This window comes from Meles meles, chromosome 19 (assembly GCF_922984935.1).
Source record: "Meles meles chromosome 19, mMelMel3.1 paternal haplotype, whole genome shotgun sequence".
In the NCBI taxonomy this organism is placed as follows: Eukaryota; Metazoa; Chordata; class Mammalia; order Carnivora; family Mustelidae; genus Meles; species Meles meles.
In genome coordinates, this window is record NC_060084.1 from 48,069,993 (window position 1) to 48,087,658 (window position 17,666).

General features: G+C 43.9%; 1 protein-coding gene across 1 annotated transcript in view; it reads right to left on the minus strand.

The window, feature by feature from the left end:
• Window positions 1–16,892, minus strand: part of ZNF235 (zinc finger protein 235) — a 39,112-nt gene extending 22,220 nt beyond the window's left edge. The window contains exons 1-4 of the mRNA XM_045988135.1: window positions 16,826–16,892; window positions 15,313–15,375; window positions 5,077–5,203; window positions 4,063–4,146 (exon numbers count right to left, since the gene is read on the minus strand). Coding sequence (XP_045844091.1) covers window positions 4,063–4,146; window positions 5,077–5,203; window positions 15,313–15,327 — 226 coding nt within the window. The 5' untranslated portion in view covers window positions 15,328–15,375; window positions 16,826–16,892. The remainder of the gene's footprint in view (window positions 1–4,062; window positions 4,147–5,076; window positions 5,204–15,312; window positions 15,376–16,825) is intronic.
• Window positions 16,893–17,666: the final 774 nt, after the last annotated feature.

Here is a 17,666-nt window from a genome sequence, read left to right on the forward strand (position 1 = left end):
CTAGTAATAGAAGGAAACTGCCTCAATGTAACGAAAGCCTTAAATGAAAAACATAGTACACATCAGAGTCAATGGTGAGAGAATGAAAGCTTTCCATCCAATATCAGGATTAAGGCAAGGATGCCTACTTCTATCCCTAATATTCAACACAGTACTGGAAGTTTTAGCCTAAGAAATTGGGCAAGAAATAAAGGCATCTAAACTGGAAAGGAAGAAGTAGAATTGTTCATAGATGATATTATCTTATATGTGGAAAATCCTAAAGGTTCCACATGAAAACCATTTAATAAATTAATTAAAAGTAGCAAGGTACAAAGTCATGCACAAAATCAGTTGCATTTCTAGATACAATGAAAAATCTAAAAGGAAATTAAGAAAACAATTCCATATACAATAGTACCAAAGAGAACAAAATGCTTGAGAATTAACTTAACCAAGGAGGTGAAAGACATGTACACTGAAAACTACAAAACACTGGGCACCTGGGTGGCTCAGTGGGTTAAGCCGCTGCCTTCAGCTCAGGTCATGATCTCAGGGTCCTGGGATCGAGTCCCGCATCGGGCTCTCTGCTCGGCAGGGAGCCTGCTTTCCCCTCTCTCTCTGCCTGCCTCTGTCTACTTGTCATCTCTCTCTGTCAAGTGAATAAATAAAATCTTTTAAAAAAAATGAAAACTACAAAACACTGATAAGTTAAAAATATAAAAAAATGGAATGACAGCTCAAGTTCATGGATTGGAAGGTTTAATATGGTTAGGATATCGTACTGAATGGAGCACTGGGTATTAGACACAAACAGTGAATCTGGGAACACTACATCAAAAACTAATGATGTACTGTATGGTGACTAACACAATAAAAAAATAAAAATGATTTCATTTCTATTGGGTGAAAAAAAAAAAGAGATCAATGCCACTCAAAAGGATCTATAGACTCAGTGCAATCTCTATCAAAATTCCAACAATACAGAAACAGAAAAACCCATCCTGAAATTCACATGGAATACAAGGGACCCTGAGTCACCAAAACAACTTTTAAAAAAAGAAAAAAGTTGTTTCGTTTCCTATGCCCCATACCCCCCACCCTGCCTCTCAAATTCCTCATATCAGAGAGATCAAACAAAATAAGATGGACCGGGGAAGGAGACAAAACATAAGAGACTCTTAATCTCACAAAACAAACTGAGGGTTGCTGGGGGGTAAGGGGATAGCGACAGCGTGGCTGGGGGATGGACACTGGGGAGGGTATGCGCTATGGTGAGTGCTGTGAAATGTGTAAGCCTGACGATTCACAGACCTGTACCCCTGGGGCAAATAATACATTATATGTTAATTTAAAAAAAAAGAAAAAAGTTGGAGGCAGTCACTTCCTGATTTTAAAACTTACTATGTTTTAAATAGTGTGTGTATGCACACTATTGTGTGGGTATGCACACAAAAAATGGAAAGCAGGGACCTGAACAGATACTTGTATACCCCTGTTCACAGCAGCATTATTCACCATAACCAAATGGTACAAACCACCCAAATGTCCACCAACAGATGAAGAATGCTGCAGTAGTCAAAACAGCAGCGTACTGGTGTAAACACATACAGACCAAGGGAACAGTCTAGAGAGCTCAGAACTAAACCATCACATACACGGTCAAATGGTTTTTGACAAGCGTGCCAAGACCATTCAATGGGAAAAGGAGAGTCTTTTCAATAAATGGTGCTAGAAAAATTGGACATCCACACGCCAAACAATGAAGTCAGACCATTCCTTATTCCATTTTCAAAAATTATTTCAAAATGCATCAAAGATCTAAACATAGGAGTTAAAACTATAAAACTCCTAGGAGAAAACATAGGACAAAAGCTTCATGATATTGGACTTGACAATGATTTCTTGAATATGATCCCAAAAGCACAGGGGAAAAAAAGACACATTTGAAAATTTCATGAAAATTAAAAATTCTTAGCATCAAAAGACACCAGCAATAGAGAAAAAGGCCACACACAGAATGAGAAAATATTTGCAAATGACATATCCAGTTAGTAAGGGATTAGTATTCAGAATACAGAGAACTCCTAAAACTCAACAGAAAACAAACGCGACTCAAAAATGGACAAAAGACTTGCCCAGACATTTCTCCGAAGAAGATGTACGAATGGCTAACAAGCACATGAGAAGATGCTCAGCTTCACTAATTATTAGAGAAATGCACATCACAAGACACCACTTGGTACCCACAGGGGTGGCTATTATTAGACAATAACGACGACGACCCACACGAAACAGCAAGTGTAAGGATGAGAAGTGTATGTTCCAATACACTGGGACCCTGTGCATTGTTGGTGGGAACACAAAATAGTGTGACTATTGTGAAAACCAGTATGGCGATTCCTCAAAAATTAAAAATAGAATTACCAAAGGAGGGCTGCCTGGGTGGCTCAGTCAGTTAAGCATCTGCCTTCAGCTCAGGTCATGATCTCAGGGTCATAGGCTCCCACCCCATGTTGGACTCCCTGCTTAGTGGAGAGTCCACTTCTCCCTCTCCACTGCCCTCTCGCCCCCAACCCCACTCGTGCATGCTCTCTCTCTCTCTCTCAAATATAATCAAAAAACATTACCATACAATCCAGCATTTCTAGTCTGGGTATGCACACAAAAAATGGAAAGCAGGGACCTGAACAGATACTTGTATACCCCTGTTCACAGCAGCATTATTCACCATAACCAAATGGTACAAACCACCCAAATGTCCACCAACAGATGAAGAAAATGTGGTCTGTACATACATTGAACTATTATCCAGCCATAAAAAAGAAGGAAGCTCTGACATACGACACCATCAACTTTGAAGATCTTACGCTGAGAGAGAGAAACCAGACACTAACGGCAAACACTGCACGACTCCACTCACGTGAGGTATTTGCAAGGGTCAAATGCAGAGACACGGAAAGGAGAGCGGTGGTTACTAGGAACTGGGGTAAGGAGAGAACAGGGAGTCACCGTCTGATGTGTAGAGTGCAGTCTGGGGTGACGGAAATGTTCTGCAGCTAGACAGCAGTGACGGCTGCGCAACAATGGGAATGTACTTCATGCCGCCGGTGAAAATAAGTTCTATGTTATGTATATTTTGCCACAATTTCAAAATCCGATATGCTAGTCAGTCTGGTGGTGTAGTGCTTACACACAATTAAGGCAAGTCAAGGAAGGGCATGGAGCGTGATGGGAGATGGCATTTTAAGCGGTAGTCAGACAAGGCCTTGGAAGAAAGAACATCTCAGCTAATGTAAGTAAGAAAGCAAGAGTGACTGGACATGTACCGGCTGGCAGCATTCCAGCCAGAGAAGAGAAGGGAAAAGGTCCTGATGTAGAGCGTATCTGTGTTGTCAGAAGCACAGGTCAGGTTGGCAAAGCAGTGAGGGGGCGGGAGGGGATGACTGGAGAAAAATGCAGAATGAGTGTTGAAGCACATACCACAGGGCCTTCCAGGCCCCTTGAACACTTTGGTTTTTGTTTTTTTAGATTTTATTTTTTGAGAGAGAGAGTGAGACAGAGAGCACAAGTAGGGTGAGGGGCAGAGGGAGAGGCAGACTCCCCACTGAGCACGGAGCCGATGTGGGGCTCGATCCTGAGACTCCGGGATCATGACCTGAGCCGGAAAAGCACTTAACTGACTGAGCTGCCCAGGCGCCTGTTTTGTTTTTTTTTTTTTTTTTTTTTTTTGAGAGAGAGTGCACAGGCAGGGGCAGAGGGACAGAGAGAATCTCAAGCAGACTCTGAACTGAGCACAGGGCCTGAGGCAGGGCTCACTCTCCTGACCCTGAGATCATGACCTGGGCCCAAACAAGAGGTGGATGCTTCAGTGACCCGGCTCCCAGGTGCCACGAGCACTTCCCCTTTCACTGAGTGGCTGGGAGGCTGTGGAGTGTTTGAAACAGATGAGTGACGTGCTATGACTCATGTTTTCAAAGGCTCTCTCGGGCTGCCGTGTGAAGATCATCCAGAATAGAGGCAGAACAATGGGGCCGTCACCTCCAGTGACCCCAGCCGCACAGTTCTTATCCGAGCGCCTACCTCTTTCAGTGTGGATCTCCTTCACGCAGAGCTTCTCCTCTCTCTCCAACTGGGATATCATATCTGGTTTGGAGGATGAATGCCCTATGAAACGGTAAGATAAAAGTGGAAAACATTAAAGGCAAAAGTACTGAAAAATTCTGGCTCCGATCCCATAACGTAATAAGGCTCTGCCTCTCCCCAAGGCAGCGTTTATCACTTTCCTATCACTACCCACAATAAGGAATACACTTGGTATCATTAGAAGTTTATCACTACCATACAAATTCTCAAAATAAGTGATCTGATGAACTGTTTCTTATTCTTTTTTGCTTTTTTTTTTTTTTTGGAGAGGAAGTGGGGGCAGAGGGGGTGAGAGAATCTCAAGCAGACTCTGGGCTGAGGGCAGAGCCCCATGCAGGGTTCCATCTCACGATCCTGAGATCAAGACCTGAGCCGAAATCAAGAGTCAGATGCTTACCCAACTGAGGGTCCTCCAGCACCCCTAAAGTGAACTATTTCTAGCTAAGGTCTGTTTCTGTTGCATCCTTCCCAGTCTGACACCCCTACCTGGAAACCGCTTGCTCTGATCGCTGCCGTGTGCATGGACATGCGCCATTCTAAGGAACTCTGATGCTGTTACTCTGTTCTGTAAGTATTCAATAAGACCGCTGATGCAATTTACTAAATTAGTTTCCTGACCCACCAGTAGATCATATCAATGAGTCTAAAAAAGATAGACGAAATATGGATCCAGGTGAAGACAGGCTTAACTGTCCATTTACAGTTCATTTACACAAGACAACACCTGCCTTGGAATAAAGACTAGAAATGTCTTATCTCTGTGCTCCAAAGGGACTGGAAAACTCTGGTGTCTGAGGAGTCCTGAAGCCTTGAACTAGTTGGCAGAGGCCAGGGATGCCACTAAACATCCTAAAATGCACAGGAGACTCCTCAAAACAAGGAACCATCTGCCTCCAATGTCAGGAGAAACCCTGCTTGAGGGGATGAGTTCCAGAAGGATCCTATCCTCACCCACGGAGAGCAGGTTCCTGAAGTTCTCCAGCATCACGTCCCGGTACAGCTTCCTCTGGGTGGAGTCGAGGAGCCCCAGCTCCTCCTCACTGAAGACCACCGCCACGTCCTTGAACGTCACGGCCTCCTACAACACCAAGCACACGCAGACTCAATCTCACACTCAGTGGCCACTGGCAGCGGGGCTGCGCTGAAGAGGTGGAGGAGCTATGGGGATGTTGTTCCACACTGTGAGGGATCAGAGCAACTCTTCTTAGTGGTAGTCTCTCCCCTTCCCCTTCCACAAGCACACCAAAAATGCGAGGGTCCCGGGGGAGGAGAAGGAAAGAGAAGAAGAAAACAAAAACACACCACCCATGTACAGGCAACATGGTGCCCTTCATACAGTTAAGTCTCTAGAACTGTCATGGTCAAATCATAGCACACACACATTTTAGAATTTGACCGACAGTGCCAAATTTTCTAAGAAATTTGTCAGAAATGTTGCATGAATTTGTCCCAACAGTATTTAATAGTGGCCATCTCCTTCTCTCATGGGGAAGTCCCACTACTTCGTCCACATGTGCCCATCCAACAGGCCTTCAGCACCCCTCCTGGGCAGGTGCACAGTTCATTCTCCGGGATCTCAGGAGCATGCCCTATCTGTCAACTGCAGCAGAATTCAGCGCCAAGGTTAAGAGCCTGTGTTCTAGAGACTACATACCTCTAAGGCTCTGTCAATTACTGGCTCTGGGACTGTGGTCAAGTCACCTAACTTCTCAATACTTGAATGTCCTTACCTGTGTGATAGTCTACATCATAAGGATCAAAGGAGAGTATATAAAGGACTTAGCACAGCATCTAACACGCATTAAGTACTCAACAAATGTCAGCCGCCACTCTTACTGTTACCATCATTGTTCCTGGTTGCATAGTATTCTGTAAAAGTGGTGATATACAATATATTTAATGATTCCAAGTAATGAATAAATTTTCTACATTTTTTTTAGATTTTATTTATTTATTTGACAGACAGAGATTACAAGTAGGCAGAGAGGCAGGCAGGGAGAGAGGAGGAAGCAGGCTCCCCACTGAGCAGAGAGTCCAATGCGGGGCTCAATCCCAGGACCCTGAGACCATGACCTGAGCCAAAGGCAGAGGCTTTAACCCACTGAGCCATCCCGGTGCCCCAATTTTCTACATTATTAATAATGCTGCAGAAAACATTTTTACACAGATCTCAGCCAACTGTCCTGTTATTTCCCTAGGATAAGTTCCAAGAAGTGGCAACTGCACTATTGAAAAACAGGCACCTTTATTTTGCTAATATAATGACAATTTCCCCCAATGAACTCTTTCTGTAAGAGATTAGAAGTATCCCTGATTCTCTATCTTCTGGCCAAAATTGGATATTATCTTGTTTCTAAAATCTTGGGTAATTTGATAAGTGATTAAAACTTTTAAAAAAAATTTCCACTTTTTTTTTTTATTTTTAAAGAAGATTTATGTGGGGGGGGGAGGGAGAGAGAGAGAGAGAGCGTGTGAGCACAAGCGGGGCAGGGCAGAGGGAGAGGGATAGAATCTCAAGCAGACTTTGTGCTGAGTGTGGAACCCAACTCAGGGCTTGATCTCACAACCTTGAGATCATGACCTGAGCTGAAACCAAGAGTCACACACTCAATCAACTGAGGCACCCAGGTGCCCCTCCACTTATTTAATTTTTTAAAAAGACTGTCTTTCCACATAGCATGTCAACTATACTCAAATAATTTTTAAAATATCTTTTGATTTTTTAAAAAATAAATTACCTGTTCATTTCCTTTGCTCATAATCTTACTGGAGTATCTTACAGATCAGTAAAATTGGTACTGTGAATATTAAGCCTTTTTCCTCGTATGTATAAATTCCCACGTTCACCGCCATGCCCACTGGCTCCTGTTTCCATTACGTCTCACAATTTCTTCTGTATGGAAATAAAAATTATCTCAACTCTGACTAGAGTTCTGAGCATCTATACACTAAACAATGAGCTGATACATCTGGCAGAGAGACAGCCACTAAGAAAGGGAATTAGGTGGGGATGGCATTAGCTCTGGAGTCTTCCGTCTACCAGCCATGCCCGCACTCATGCAGCCTGGCCTCAGGTCCCTGAATAGAGAACTCTCTTTTCTTCTGGGTCTTTCCATTTACTATGATTTAACTCCTGAAACTCCTGGCTTAGACAACAGGAACTTTAGTGTCACTGGGCACTGAGTGGATGTCAGTAGGTATCTGAAGGTTCACAAGCCTGTTTCTTCATGTTAAAATGCAGGTAAGACCACCTATATCCTCACACATCTGTTCCACAGAGTAAATGTCTGGTAAATCCCTAGTACTAAGGATATTTAAAACTAAGTATGTACTTCTTTAAAACACACTAACATGTCAATGAACAAAATAAACATCTAACTATAATATGCACATGGTTTAACTTAGAATAAAAAAGGAATCTAGCTCCCCCCCTTTTTTTTTTTTTATTTGACAGACAGAGATCACAAGCAGGCAGAGAGGCAGGCGGGGGGTGGGGGGGAAGCAGGCTCCCTGCTGAGCAGAGAGCCCTATGCGGGGCTCAATCCCAGGACTCTGGGATCATGACCCGAGCCGAAGGCAGTGGCTCTAACCCACTGAGCCACCCAGGCACCCCTCTAGCTCCCGTTTTAAAATTATTTATTTTTTAAGTGGGCTCTATGACCAATGTGGGGCTTGAACTCAAGACCCCAAGATCTAGAGTCTCGTGCTGTATGGCCTGAGCCAGTCAGGTACACTCCAAATCTGGCTCTTCTTGTTTAAAGAGAACTAAAATTATTTTCAGTCTGAGGTGGACTCTACCGCACCAGGCCACACTTCAGACATTCTTACAACAAAATGTGAGGCACCACATGTGAGAAAACCATGGAGTCCCTGGAGCTTTAAAGAGGGAACCCCCCCCCCCCAAAAAAACACAAAACCAAACCAAACCCTGAGATCTCAGAGTGTCTGTACAGGAAGAAAGGTTATATGATGTTAGCAAACTGTTACTGCAAACATCTTTAAAATGGTAAAATCCACATAAATGGAGATTAGGGTAAAGCAGTAGGTAAATTATGGAAAACGATGTGATCATTTAAATTGTAGGTAATATGGTGGGCAGAAGGCAAAGGAGTAGGGGACTCTATTTCAACCTGGCCCCTGAATGGAGCTGGACATCCATCCATTCTGAACACCCACGAAACCCGCCTGAGATGTAAGAAGATGCATCTGGAGCTCTACAAACAGAATGTCTCTGGCGGTTGGTCTCCAGGTATGAAGCAGGGAGCTGTGATTCTGCGGGCAGATATAGGAGGATACACAGAAGGGGGAGGGAGCCTCAGTGATCTTGTGCCAGGAAGGCAAAAGCCTCCTGCACTGGGGACCTGGCACAGATTTCGAAGACTGGAGGCCACAGGGAAAGGACTTCAGGGCAGCCCCCCAGACTGAAACCTGGAACTACAGGGGCGCTGGCAGTTTTAGAAGCGCCAGGGCAGAGACGTGCCCAGCCCTGGGAACGAGGGTTGGGAGTGCTGCTGTGGGGAAAACAGCCCAGGAGGCTGCAGTTTTTAGCAGCACAGACAGAAACGGAAACAGTGTGGCCTGGAGGGCTTTCTGGAGAACAGACTGAGGTCTCTCTGTTCGGAGACAGAGGACTGGATAAGGTCACTTCAGCTCTGACTCTCGGAAGAGATGAGGAAAGCCACGAGGGAAAGCCACCAGAGAACAAAACTCCACTCCCCCAAAACCGGTTTTCACTGAGCGCATACTCCCCCACAGCGGGGAGGGCAACTCTGTCAAAACAGGGTTGTCTGAGGAACAGTGCCGCAGGCCCCTCCCCCAGAAGACACGCTGAAAGAACAAGAGGCTGACAACCCTAAGATCCTTATAAAACAGGTGTATCTTGCTTGGGTTGTGGTCAATAGTTTGGACTCTGTGCATTCCCTCAACCACCCCTCAACAGAATGACTAAGGGGAGGAGCCCCAAACAAAGGAAAGAATCAGAGACTGTGGCCTCTGTCACAGAACTAATGGATATGGATATGAGCAAGATGTCGGAAATAGACTTCTGAGTAACAATTATCAAGGTGATATCTAGGCTTAAAAAAATAACGGTAATATAGAATCTCTAAGGGCAGAAATGAGTTCTAATCAGGCCAAACTTAAAAATGCTATGAATGGGGGCGCCTGGGTAGTTCAGTGGGTTAAAGCTTCTGCCTTCCGCTCAGGTCATGATCCCAGGGTCCTGGGATCAAGCCCTGCATTGGGCTCTCTGCTCTGCAAGCAGCCTGTTTCCTCCTCTCTCTCTGCCTGCCTCTCTGCCTACTTGTGATCTCTGTCAAATAAATAAATAAAATCTTTTTTAAAAAATGCTATGAATGAAACGCAGTCTAAACTGCATACTCTGACTGCCAGTCAGAGAGATGAGAGATATAACGAGAATGAGATGATAAAAAACAAGATGATAGAAAACAAGAGAGATAGAGAATGAGAGAATGAGAGGACAGAGAATGACATGATAGAAAAGAAGGAAACCGAGGCAGCATGGGAAAAAACAAAAACCCAAGGGATCAAACAGAGAGAGATTAGTGACTCAGTGAAACATTTCAATATTAGAATTACTGGGATCCCTGAGGGGTGGAGAGAGAGAGGGGCGTCTAGAAAATATATTTGAGCAAATTATAGCCAAGAACTTCCCTAATATGGAAAAGGAAATAAGCATTCATGTCAAAGAGGCAGAGGGGACCCTTGCCAATATCAATGAGGACAGACCAATGCCATGACATATAATAGTACAATTCATAAATCTAAGATCCTTGAGAACAGCAACAGGGTGGACATTTCTTACTTACAGAGGGAAGAACATATCAGAATAACATCAGACCTGTCCACAGAGACCTGGCAAGCCAGAAAAGGTTGGTAAGACAAAGTTAGGGTATTAAATGAGAAGAACATGCAGCCAAGGATACTTTATCCAGCAAGGCTGTCATTCAGAATGGATGGAGAGACAAGGAGCTTCCAAGAGCAGTATAAATTGAAAGAATATGTGACCATCAAGTTGGCCCTGCACAAAATATTAAGGGGGGGTTTCTATAAAAGGAGAAAGACCCCAAGAGTGATACAGAAATGTACAATCTATAGAAACAAGGACTTCACAGGCAACATGATGACAATAAAATCATACCTTTTGATAATCACTCTCAACACGAATGGCCTAAATGCTCCCATGAAATGGCACAGGGTTGCAGATTGGATAAAAAGACAGAACCCATCCATATGCTGTCTACAAGAGACTCGTTTTGAACCAAAGATACATCCAGACTGAAACTGAAAGGATGGAGAACGATCTTTCATGCCAATGGACTTCGAAAGAAAGCTGAGGTAGCAATTCTCACATCAGACAAATTATATTTTAAGCTAAAGACTGGAGTTAGAGATATAGAAGGACACTATATCATTCTTAAAGTGTCTATCCAACAAGAGGATCTAACAATTTTAAATATCTATGTCCCCAACATGGGCGTAGCCAACTACATAAGCCATCTGTTAACCAAAATAAAAAGACATATTGATAACTATATGTTAATTGTAGGAGACCTCAACACTCCACTCTCAGCACTACGCAGATCATCTAGGCAGAAAATCAACAAAGGATCAAGAGCTTGGAATTACACATTGGACCAGATGGACCTCATAGACATATACAGAACATTCCACCCTAAAACAACAGAACACTCATTCTTCTCGAACACACATGGAACTTTCTCCAGAACAGACCACATACTGGGTCACAAATCTGGTCTCAACCCGTACCAAAAGATTGAGATTATTGCCTGCATGTTCTCACAACACAGTACTTTGAAACTGGAACTCAGTCACAAGAAAAAGTTTAGAAGAAATTCAAACACTTGGAAGCTAAAGACTATTCTGCTCAAGAATGTTTGGGTAAGGGGCACCTGGGTGGCTCAGTGGGTTAAAGCCTCTGCCTTCAGCTCGGGTCATGATCTCCAGGTCCTGGGATCAAGCCCCGCATTGGGCTCCCTGCTCACTGGGGAGCCTGCTTCCCCCCCTCTCTCTGCCTGCCTCACTGCCTACTTGTGATCTTTCTCTGTCAAAAAAACAAATAAAATCTTAAAAAAAAAAAAAAAGAATGTTTGGGTCAACAAGGAAATCAAAGAAGAACTTAAACAATTCATGGAAACCTATGAGAAAGAACACACATCGGTCCAAAACCTTAGGGATACTGCAAAGGTGGTCCTAAGGGAGAAATACATAGCCATCCAAGCCTCACGAAAAAAAAAATAGAAAAAATCTTGAATACACAAATTAACTTTACACCTTAGAGCAGGGTTAGCAAGAACAACAAACAAAGAACAACAAATAAAGCCTAAGCCATGCAGAAGAAGGGAAATAATTAAGATTAGAGCGATTAGAGCAAAGATCAATGAATTAGAAACCAGAAATACAGTAGAACACATCAACAAAACTAGAAGATGGTTCTTTGAAAAAGACTTAGTAAGAGCTATAAACCACTGGCCAGACTTATCCAAAAGAAAAGAGAAAGGACCTAAATTAATAAAATTATGAATGAAAGAGGAGAGATCATGACTAACACCAAGAAAATAGAAACAATTCTTAGAGTGCTTGCTTTGGCAGCACATATACTAAAATTGGAAGAAACAATTTTTAGAAATTATCATCAACAACTATATGCAAAAAAATTAAGCAACCTAGAAGTATGTATTCCTTTAAACCTATAAACTTCCAAGACTGAAAGCAGGAAGAAATTGACAACCTGAAATAGACCAATAACTGGTAACAAGATTGAAGCAGTGATCAAAAACCTTCCAAAAAACAAGATTCCAGGGCCTGATGAATTCCCTGGGGAATTCTACCAAATATGCAAAGAAGAAATAATACCTATTCTCCTGAAGTTGTTTCAAAAAGTGGAACAAAAGGAAAACTTCCAGACTCATTCTATGAGGCCAGAATTACCCTGATCCCAAAACCAGGCACAGACCCCACCAAAAAGGAGAATTTCAGACCAACATCCCAATGAATATGGATGCCAAGATTCTCAACAAGATTCTAGCTAATAGGATCCAACAGTACAAGGATTATCCATCATGACCAGGTGGGATTTAGCCCTGGCAAGCAAGTGTGGTTCAACATTCACAAATCAGTCAATGTGACAGAACACATTAATAAGAGGACAGACAAGAACCATATGGTCCTCTCAACTGATGCAGAAAAAGCACTGACAAAATACAGCATCCTTTCCTGATTAAAACTCTTTAGAGTGTAGGGATAAAAACCATCTACGAAAAGCCCACAGCAAATTATCATTGTCAATGGGGAAAAGCTGAGAGCCTTTCCCTTAAGATCAGGAACACGACAAGGATGCCCACTCTTGCCACTATCATTCAGCATAGTACTAGAAGTCCTGTCAACAGCGACCAGAAAACAAAAAGAAATAAAATGTATTCAAACTGAAAAAGAAGTCGAACTCTCTTTCTTTGCAGATAACATGATACTTCATGTGGAAAACCCAAAAGACTCCACCCCCAAATTACTAGAACTCATACAGCAATTCAGTAATGTTGGCAGGTTGCAAAATCAATGCACAGAAATCAGAAGCTTTCCTATACACTAACAGTGTAACTGTAAAAAGAGAAATTAGGGAATCAAGTCCATTTACAATAGCACCAAAAACCTTAAGATACCTCGGAATAAATCTAACCAGAGGTAAAGGATCTGTACTCTAGAAACTACAGAACACTTATGAAAAGGCATTGAAGACACAAAGAAATGAAAAAACATTCCATACTCATGGATTGGAAGAATAAACATTGTTAAAATGTCTATGCTGCCCAGAGCAATCTATACTTCCAATGCCATCCCGATCAATATACCAACAGCATTCTTCAAAGTGCTGGAACAAACAATCCTAAAATTTGTATTGAACTACAAAAGAGCCCAAATTGCCAAGGAAATGTTGAAAAAGAAAACCAAAACTGGGGGCATCGCGTTGCCTGATTTCAAGCTTTACTACAAGGCTGTGATCACCAAGACAGCACAGTACTGGCACAAAAACAGACACACAGACCAGTGGAACAGAGTAGAGAGCCCAGATATGGACCCTCAACCCTATAGTCAACTAATCTTCAACAAAGCAGGAAAAAATACCCAGTGGAAAAAAGACAGTCTCTTCGATAAATGCTGCCAGGAAAATTGGAAAGCTATGTGTAGAAGAATGAAACTCGACCATTCTCTTAAACCATACACAGAGATAAACTCGAAATCGATGAGAGACCTCAATGTGAGGCAGGAATCTATCAAAATCCTAGAGAAGAACATAGGCAGTAACCTCTTCAATATCGGCCACAGTAACTTCTTTCAAGACATGTCTCCAAAGGCAAAGGAAACAAAAGCAAAAATAACCTTTTGAGACTTCACCAAGACAAAATGATTCTGCACAGCAAAGGAAACAGTCAGCAGAACAAAGAGGCAACCCACGGAATGGGAGAAGATACCTGCAAATGACACTACAGATAAAGGGCTGATATTCAAGATCGATAAAGAACTTCTCAAACTCAACACCCACAAAACAAATGATCATGTCAAAAAATGGGCAGAAGACATGAATAGACACTTTTCCAAAGAAGGCATACAAATGGCTAACAGACACATGAAAAAATGTTCATCATCATTAGGCATCAGGGAAATTCAAATCAAAACCACATCGAGATACCACCTTACACCAGTTAGAATGGCAAAAATTGACAAGGCAAGAAACAACAAATGTTGGAGAGGATGTGGAGAAAGGGGAACCCTCTTACAGTGTTGGTGGGAATGCAAGTTGATACAGCCACTTTGGAAAACAGCGTGAAGGTTCCTCAAAAAAATCAAGAATAGAGCTATGACCCAGCAATTGCACTACTGGGTATTTACCCTAAAGATAGAGATGTGAAAAGAAGGGCCACATGCACCCCAATATTCATAGCAGCAATGGCCACAATAGCCAAACTGTGGAAGGAGCCGAGATGCCCTCCAACAGACAAATGGATAAAGAAGATATGGTCCAGATACACAATGGAATATTCCTCAGCCATCAGAAAGGATGAATACCCACCATTTGCATCAACATGGATGGGACTGGAGGGGATTATACTAAGTGAAATAAGTCAAGCAGAGAAAAACAATTATCATAAGGTTTCACTTATTTGTGGAACATAAGGAATAGCATAGAGGACATTAGAAGAAGCAAGGGAAAAATGAAGGCAGGGAATTCAGAGGGGGAGATGAAGCATGGGAGCCTGTGGACTCCAGGAATCAAATGAGAGTTTTAGAGGGGAGGGGGTGGGGGGACGGTGAGCCTGGTAACGGGTATTAAGGAGGGCACCCACTACAATGAGCACTGCGTATTATATGCAAACAATGAATCATGGAACACTACATCAAAAACTAATGATGTGGGGCGCCTGGGTGGCTCAGTGGTTTAAGCCTCTGCCTTCAGCTCAGGTCATGATCTCAGGGTCCTGGGATCGAGCCCCGCATCGGGCTCTCTGCTCAGTGGGGAGCCTGCTTCCTCCTCTTTCTCTGCCTGCCTCTCTGCCTACTTGTGATCTCTCTCTCTGTCAAATAAATAAATAAATTCTTTAAAAAAAAAAAACAACTAATGATGTATTGTATAGAGACTAACATCACCATCATCATCATCAACATCATAAAGTGTAGGTAGTATAAAATTACATTTAAAAATCCAAAATGTGGGCACCTGGGTGGCTCAATGGGTTAAAACCTCTACCTTCAGCTCAAGTCATGATCCCAGGGTCCTGGGATCGAGCCCCACTTCGGGCTCTCTGCTCAGCAGGGAGCCTGCTCCCCCCTGCCTCTCTGCCTACTTGTGATCTCTGTCAAATAAATAAATAAATAAAATCTAAAAAAAAATCCAAAATGTACTTAAAGTATGATTAAAAATCTAGACATGTCCACTTAAATGAGAAGGAATGTGGGACAATTAAAACTGATTTGTAAACACATTTGCAATGTGGGAGTTGTTTTTTTTTATATTAATTTTCACACTATTATTTGGAAATAAAAAGCAAACGTCTTGGGTGCCCTTCTACCCTTCCCAAGCAGGGGAAAAATGCATCTGATCTTTTGAAATGAGACAACATTTCAGGGAATAGGAAGGCAAGCCCAGCTTACCTGGAACTTGGTCATTTTTCTCCTTTTCCTTCTGGGGAGAGGCAGAGCTCTGGGATGGCAAAACTGTGGAAGGGAAAGTCATCATGAGAGAGCTGCTAGTCCGCGTGGCACTTTGTGCCAACAGGAAATGGTGCCTCTTTCTCCAGGCAGAACTTAGAACAGGAGCTGGATTCCAGCTTCCCCTGGGCGCCCTCAGTCAGCTGCCTTCATACAAGAACAGTCCCTAACGTAAGTGCTTCTGGTAGTTTCCAGAGCACTCCTGAGCCTGGGTAGGAGAGGAAATGAGAGACATACAGGCAATATAACTTAATATAACTTAATGGGGCCAAAGTAGCTGGATTCAAATTCTGCATTTCTACTTATTGCTTTCTACTTCCTAGCAGTGTAAACCCTTAGAGTTAATCTTTCTGCGCCTCGATCCAGTCACATGTAAATGGGAATCATAGTAATGTCAGTATGTCCTGCAATGTCAAATAAACAGATGCCATTATGCTTCATAAAACTTCCCTTGCAGATTTGTTCAAAAAATGAATGTTTTAAGACATCCAGAATTCAGAGCCATGAGTTACTGTTACCCTAGGAAAGTCAAATGCTGATTGGTTATACCAAAGATAATTTGTTGTACTGCTAATGATAAACTGTCACGATTCCTCCCCCCCACAATTACACCATTTTAATAGGTGTAATTACTTGAGCATGTTATTAAGCTGGAAGAGCCTCAACTAAGTTTCTTCTCCCGTACGCACGGAGGCAAATAATGACTAACAACCGCAGACTAAGAAATCCTGCTGCATTTAAACTAACGACACGCAGCTGCAGGACGTTGTGAACAGTTAAGGACTCGCTATGCCGCAGGCACTCCGCGAGGCCATGCTCACGGCTGTTTCTCTGGGTTAAACCACTGAGAACTTTCCGGCTGAAAATAACTCCATCCGAAACAAGTGTCACGGATGAGTGCAGGCGTGCAGGACCCGCCTCCCAGCGTAAATCAGCGAAGGGCCAGCGGAGCTGCAGCTGGGGCTCCGAGCCCACGCCGGGCTCTCAGGAGCTTCCCAACCACCGGGGGCCCGAGTTTGATGACAGAATTCACGGTCCCATCCAGTCTTGCACCAGGCACTGATTTCTAGCTTTCCTACCTAACCTCACTGAATTCTCAGAACACCACTGGGGAGGCACTAGCGCTTTTTAGCCAAGGGGAAACCGAGGCAAGGAGATGTCAAGTCACTCGCCCGGTGTTTTACCGCGAGGCGAGCACAGCGCCGGCTATAGCGGGTCTGGGACCCGGGCTGGGGGCGCGGAGAGCGCGGGAGACCTTCAAACTCCGCTCGCCACTCGCGCCCGCCCGACACCGAGGCTCCACGGAGCAGCGGCACTCTGCCGCCGCTGCCTCCGTCCCCGCCCTCCGCCGCCGGCCGCGACACCACTTCCCCAGGAGCGAAGGCCGGCTGCCTGTTGGCCCCACGCCGAGGCCGAGAAGGCTCGGAGGGACCGCAGGGACGCGGGGTTAACTCACCTCACTGCCAGCAACCTCGGCCCCGACCTCGCCTTCCTGGAGCGGAAGTGCCTTGGAGCCGCCGACTATATCCAGCTCCTGGACTACACTTCCCAGAATGCCAAAGAGGCAGCGCCTCAGGTTTCGCGCACCTGCTGGACTACATTTCCCAGAATGCAGCTCGCGGGACCGCCCCTCCCACCAGCTGGCTCTTGGTTCGGGCGAAGATGCGATTCAGTTTGAGTCCTTCCTCTGGCGCTGTAACTGTCAGATTTCTTTTTGTTTTATACATTTCTTAAAGCTCATGAGAAAGGAATTGCGAACTGAAGCTTACACGGTGAAGTTAACCAAGATTTTTAGCGGGAGCAAGGGGTGGGGGCTAAAAATGAAAAACGTAAAAATGACTTAGGCTGAACCTAAATTCCTCAGGGAACTTTGGATCTCAAAGCTGCATCAAATGTCGGCTCCTCGGATATCACCGTTACGACCGTCGATAATAAACGGAGTTTATTGCTAATCGCGGTGAGGGAGAACACCGCAGTAGCGGACACAGCAGCAACTCCACGGGGCCACGAAGTCAGGGTTGGTATTCACTGAGAATTGCAAGTTTGGTTTCAATGCAACGAACTTGGTTAGGTTTGCGTAAGGATCGTGGTACTACAGTCCAGGATTGGGGGGAGCGGGGAGGGACAGCAAGGGTTTTTAGGTGCCAGCTGCTGCTGCTTACTTTCGAAGAGATTTAAGGTTGATGGAAGATTGAAGAGTGATGGAACCTGTGGAAGTTCCCGTGATGAACAATCAAGAAATTTGCTTGGACGGGAATCTCCTGGAATAGTAAAGGCGTGCTAATGACAACAGTTAT